General features: G+C 39.6%; 1 protein-coding gene across 4 annotated transcripts in view; it reads right to left on the reverse strand.

Annotated features, from left to right (window-relative positions):
- Positions 1 to 6,390, reverse strand: part of MKLN1 (muskelin 1, intracellular mediator containing kelch motifs) — a 386,334-nt gene that overhangs the window by 356,961 nt on the left and 22,983 nt on the right. For 2 of the 4 annotated variants that reach the window (XM_010831658.1, XM_010831660.1), the window contains exon 2: positions 6,136 to 6,258. In XM_010831658.1, coding sequence (XP_010829960.1) covers positions 6,136 to 6,152 — 17 coding nt within the window. In that variant the 5' untranslated portion in view covers positions 6,153 to 6,258. Of the gene's footprint in view, positions 1 to 2,609; positions 2,678 to 6,135; positions 6,259 to 6,390 lie in introns of all 4 variants that reach the window. The other 2 variants (XM_010831661.1, XM_010831662.1) reach the window with 2 other exon arrangements.

The following is a 6,390-nucleotide window of genomic DNA, read 5'->3' on the forward strand; positions in this document are numbered from 1 at the left end:
GAGAGTTCTAATTAGACGTATATCCGCAGTGCCAGTAGAGCCCATTCTATTCATTTACTCATAACCTCATGTAAAATTGTTTGTTTGAGATGTGGTTTTTTAAAAAGTCATTTACCTTCAGGCTCAGTTAAAGAATGGAATATGTGAGAAAAGAATTTTCCAACTTTTGTTGACTCAGTAATGAAAAGAAAAGAAGAATTTGGCTGCTTGGTAACTCAAAAATAATTGATCTAAGAAACTTGAAATTTGATATGTAAATGCTAAATCCAATTACAAATTTCAAACACATTTTTCCAAAGCATATCCTAGTTCCAGCTTACTAATATCACAGAATCATTCTGATGTGCATTAAATTATTAACTGTTTTTATGAGTGTACTAGAAGTACTACTAGGAATGTTTTTTTTTTTTTGTGGAAACATAAATATAGGTTATAAAACACCTTGTAAGTGGACTTAAACTAAAAGATCTTAAAAATAAATGGGAACAACAAAAATAAAACATGACTAACTCTCCTGCCACCATCAAAACAAATGTTTCCAAGGACCTGAAGCCAAGAAAATAGAAATCTATAAACACAAAGGCGAAGATAAATCAGTTACATCTACTAGGTCTCCATATGTAACAAAACACTGAAAACCAACCAAAACCAAAAAACTTGATTTGAAGGAAAGAATGTCGAAGAACATTGACCTTTTCTGTCCCTCTGCCTACCACAGAAATTCCCACCCACTGTTGACTTTTAAATTACTGAATCTCCAAAAATTACTGGAGATAGGTGTCTTAAAAATGCAGTAGATTCAATCACACAGGTAATATTCACATTAGCTGAAGTAGTAATTATTGAGGGAAGGGTAATCTACTTCATTCATTTTAATAACCAATGCTTCCTGAGATTTACCACAGAGGAAACCCAACCTAATTATTAAGGTACAATACTATTGGATTGAACTATTTTTCAATCCAAGAATTTGTATTATGGAGAGAAAGCTTGGACGATTTAAGCAATTATGTGCTTCATTTCTCCTTTTCTGTATCTCCACTCTTGCTTACATATAAAGTATTGAATTTAACTTGTTTCATTCTTAATGTTTCACATCTTGTTGTCTTCTTTTAGAAAAATTTAAGCCAAATTTTAAAAGGCTGCAAGTAAGTATTGGTGGCTAGTTCCTACGTGTAGCAAATCATAGTGCCTAGAGCCCAGACCTGCTGGCCTGAACAAAAGGCCAAATTCTTGCTGCCCTGAAAAACCCTGAAATCACAACTAATGCCAGTTTTAGATTTTATCATCAGTTCAGTTCAGTTCAGTTGCTCAGTCATATCTGACTCTTTGTGACTCCGTGGACTGTAGCACGCCAGGCTTCCTAGTCCATCACCAACTCCCAGAGCTTACTCAAACTCACGTCCATCGAGTCGGTGATGCCATCCAACCATCTCATGCTCTGTTATCCTTTTCTCCTCTTGCCTTCAATCTTTCCCAGCATCAGGGTCTTTTCCAATGAGTCAGTTCTTTGCATCAGGTGGCCAAAGTATTGGAGTTTCAGCTTCAGCATCAGGATCAATCCTTCCAATGAATATGCAAAACTGATTTCCTTTAGGATGGACTGGTTTGAACTCCTTGAAGTTCAAGGGACTCTCAAGAGTCTTCTCCAACACCACAGTTCAAAAGCATCAAATCTTCGGTGCTCAGCTTTCTTTACAGTCCAACTCTCTCATCCATACATGACTATTGGAAAAACCATAGCCTTGACTAGATGGAGCTTTGTCCGCAAAGTAATGTCTCTGCTTTTGAATATGCTGTCTAGGTTGGTCATAGCTTTCCTTCCAAGGAGCAAGCGTCTTTTAATTTCATGGCTGCAGCCACCATCTGCAGTGATTTTGGAGGGCCTAGATTTTATCATACCTCTCCCAAAACACTTTCAGGGACGCCTAACCTGCACAATGTCTCCTTGTAGCCAGGCCCACACTGTTTCTATCATTTGGATGTATCAATAATATTGCTAACGAACAAAGTCACTTGAAAGGAAGCTGAACTTACAATCAGAGTCTAAGAATCCCCAGCTCTTCAGGGGACCAGTTAAAGGTATTTTAGTGCACAGGGTAAGTGTGTGCCTGCTAATGCCAGACAAGGCTGGTGCAATCCTGGCTTTTCCACTTTCTAGCTACGCGACTCCAGGCAAATTATTTAGACCTTGTGCCTCAGTTTTCTCATTTGTAAAACAGCAATAATATTAATAATGACCTTGTAGAGTTGTGAAGATGAACCATTTTAATATGGCTCAGAACAGTACCTCAGGTAGCCTAAGCACTCCATAAACACCAACAATTATTATTACTGGCTGCATGATCTCGGGGAGCTCACCTAACCTCCATGATACCCTATTTGATCTTTGTTCAAAAAGGGATCACAATTTCATGCAGTCTGTATGTATGAAGATCAAATAAGCTCATGAAACACACAAGACAGTCATTTTGAACACATAATCAAGTATTGGACAAATCCTTCAGCCATGTAGAATCAGTTCCTTTCTGCTCTGTGTCCCTGTAATACTTAACACACACACACACCTGCTAAGCTCTCATCACACTGTATCATAAGAATTTGCTTACCTGTCCATCTCTCCCAGTAACAGTGCAAACTCTGATTCACCTCTGCACCCTCAGCATATTGGACATACCTGGCACAGGATAGGTACTCAATAAATATTTGTTTAAATGAATATTGTCCAAACAACTGAGTAGGAATTCACAAGGCCTCTGCCAGGAATGATGGATTATCACTTTTTGCCAAGTGTCGTCAGTCGACCACCCAGAAATGTGCTTGTTTTCCCTCAGACACAATGCATTGAGACTCTGCCATTTCAAATGCAGCTTGTGTGGTTGCAGTCCACTCATTCTTGTCCCTTAACTAATAATTATTGAGCACCTATTGCGTGCCAGGCCCCATGCTGTGCTCCATATAGTGTACCACAAGTGGCAACTGGCCAGGCTAACTTAGTGCCTGCATACTTTGTTGAAATAACCTATTTACTACAGAGTCATTTACAACTGAAGATAATAAGCTCTTTGGTTTGATTACTTCATTACAGTGGTAGAATCTCAGGGTAGGAAAGAATGGTTTTCCCTCCCATCCAGGCAGCCAGATAACACTGAGCAGAGTTCCCTGTGCTACACAGTAGGTCTTTGTTGGTTAGCCATTTAAAATATAGCAGAGAGGGGTATTCGGGGGAGAATGGATACATGTGTGTGCATGGCTGAGTCCATTTGCTATTCACCTGATACTATCACAACACTGTTAATCGACTATATGCCAAAAAAAATAAAAAGTTAAAAATTATTTTTTTTTAGTAGAGTCCTTAGAATAATAAGTTAAAATCAGGGATCTGACTGCATAAGTTAAAATCCTTGCTCTGCTTTGTACAAGGTGTTAAGACCTTGGGCAAGTTACTTAACCCCTTGAAGCCTCAGTTTCCGCTTCTCTGGTAGCTCAGCTGGTAAAGAATCTGCCTGCAATGCATGAGATCCTGGTTCAATTCCTGGGTAGGGAAGATCCGCTAGGGAAGGGATAGGCTACCCATTCCAGCATTCTTGGGCTTCCCTGGTGGCTCAGCTGGTAAAGAATCCACCTGCAATGCAGGAGACCTGGGTTCAATCTCTGGGTTGGGACCATCCCCTGGAGAAGGGAACAGCTACCCACTCCAGTATTCTGGCCTGGAGAATTGCATGGATTGTATAGTCGATGGGGTTGCAAAGAGTTGGACACGACTGAACGACTTTCACTTTCAGTTTCACCATGGAGTAAGATTGATGTTTTAAAAATAATAACCCACATTAATACTTATTATGGTACCTGTCATATAGTAAGCACCCAATGTGTGTTTGCTATTGTGATTAATCCAATCCCTTACCCCAGTGTTTGAACTTCCACCACAAATGTATTCAGGACATGAGGCATGTGTGCCCGGTTTCTGCTTGAACACCACCAGGGTCAAGGAACTTACAACCTCCACCAGTTGTCCACCTGATTACTGGGCAAACATAGTAATTGCTGACAAACTCTAATGGGCTGTAACATACATACTTATATCTTCTACTCAAGGGTGTTCAGTCTTCTGGGATTACCCAGAGAAGAAATATAACTTTCCTTGCAGGACCGCACTTCTCACTTCGGAAGGTAGCTACATGAGCTAGCTCTCTCCCTCCGCCTCACACACCAACACAGACTCTTAGACCCTTAATCATTTCTGATGTGACACTGATTACAAGATCCCATTTTACCCTTTTAAACTCTTCTTGAAGAACCTTTTGTTTATTAATGGTTTTCTTAAAGGCTGAAGATCAGAATTTATAAAGCAAAACAAATGTGACCTGATCACCAGTGAGTACTAGAGAACTACTTCCCAACCTGAGCACTATATTTCTATTAATACAACAAAAGATTGATCTTTTTTGGAAGTTATATCACACTGAGTTGACTCATCATCTACTCACAATCAACAGGAGACTCTAAATCTTCCTACGTGAGCAATTGTAAGTCATCTCGCCCCCAACCTGTACTGGTACAATTGAATTTTGGGATCTCTGAGTGCTTTATATTTTTCCCTTTATATTGTTAGGTATGATTCACCATTACATTTTGTCAGGATTTGATGAGGGGGAGGGGAATCCTGATTGTATCATCCAACTTATTGGCTATCCTTTGCAGTTGTGCATAATTTATAGATGCACAACAATTTACATCTGTAAATTCATTCAGCGTGTGGTCAATGTTATTATCTTAGCCATCCATCAAAAAGTTGAGGGCAATAAAGCTTTGGTCTAGATTTACATTAGATCCCTAGAGGCCTGGGTATGCATCAGTCTCTTAAAAATTTTTTGAAAGACACTGTTCATTCAATCAATATATATTGAGTTTCTATTATGTAACCAGTTATTGTTCCAAGTGCTGAGCATATACTGGTGAACAAAACAAAATTCCTGCCCTTATAAAGCTTACATTCTAATTTGGGGATAAGCAATAAACAAATATGGAGATAAATAATAAATTTTCTAAAAATGAAAGCAAGTAAGTGGCTCGAGCAAAGAGATCAAACCACCTAATCCTAAAGGAAATAAATCCTGAATATTCATTGGAAGGACTGATGCTGAAGCTGAAACTCCAATACTTTGACCACCTGATGCAAAGAACTGATTCATTGGAAAAGACCCTGATGCTGGGAAAGATTGAAGGCAGAAGAAGGGGATGACAGAAGATGAAATGACTGGATGGCATCACTGACTCAATGGACATGAGTTTGAGTAAGCTCTGGGAGTTGGTGATAGACAGGGAAGCCTGGTGTGCTGCAGTCCATGGGGTTGCAAAGAGTCAGATACGACTGAGTGACTGATCCGACTGACTGACTGACTGATACTGAAGCTCCAACGCTTTGGCCACCTGATGCGAAGAGCCGACTCATTGGAAAAGACCCTGATGCTGCAAAAGATTGAGGGTAGAAGGAGAAGGGGAAAACAGAGGATGAGATGGTTTGATGGCATCACCAACTCAATGAACATGAGTTTGAGCAAACTCTGGGAGATAGTGAAGGACAGGGAAGCCTGGTGTGCTGCAGTCCATGGGGTTGCAAAAAGTCAGATATGACTTAGAGATTGGACAACATTAACAAGGGGCTCGAGAAGGTTGACAGTGGGTGTGCAGTGAACAGTCGTCCACATGCAGTGCGGCTGAAGCAGAGCTGTTTCTGAAGTTTGCTTACACTGCTCATGCCCTGCATTCTGAGTGTGCATCTGATCCAAAAGTTGTCCCAGAATGGACAGCAAGTCTTTCTGGTTTCTCAAAATTCACTATTTTTTCTACGTGGAGTAATATTAGGAAAAACTCAACAGAATAATGATAAAGAATTTAAATAGTCATGAAATAAGAAAATCTGAAAGGATATAATATCTCAAGGCACTTTGCAACATTTCATCATATGCATAGGATATTCAAATACTGTGAGACCAGCTAGACAAGCAGGGAAGTCAGTCATACCTCCTGATCAAGACTCCAGAGAGAGAGTTTAAAAATTATTTTTCTACAAGTATAGTACATGGTTGAAAATGAAGTAATAGAGGAAGAAATAGAAGAGCTAGCACTTACCTTATTCCAATCCCCATTTTCTCAAGTATGGAGTGGGTTATGAATCCAAAAGTTTATGGAGAGTCGAGAAGATGGAATGCTTGGGGGACCCCAAAATATAGCTGACAGTCTGGATTCTGAACTCTGGAAGAGAAGCCCATAAGGGACAGATTTGAAATCTAAATCTATTAACTACTCTCTGCTCATGATTCTATTATTGATAAATTCTTCTAAATAGTTTTAGATAATCTTCAAATCTCTTTGATGTCAAAGAGA

The sequence above is a fragment of the Bison bison genome, unplaced genomic scaffold, assembly GCF_000754665.1.
Source record: "Bison bison bison isolate TAMUID 2011002044 unplaced genomic scaffold, Bison_UMD1.0 scf7180017864530, whole genome shotgun sequence".
Classification (NCBI taxonomy): domain Eukaryota; kingdom Metazoa; phylum Chordata; class Mammalia; order Artiodactyla; family Bovidae; genus Bison; species Bison bison.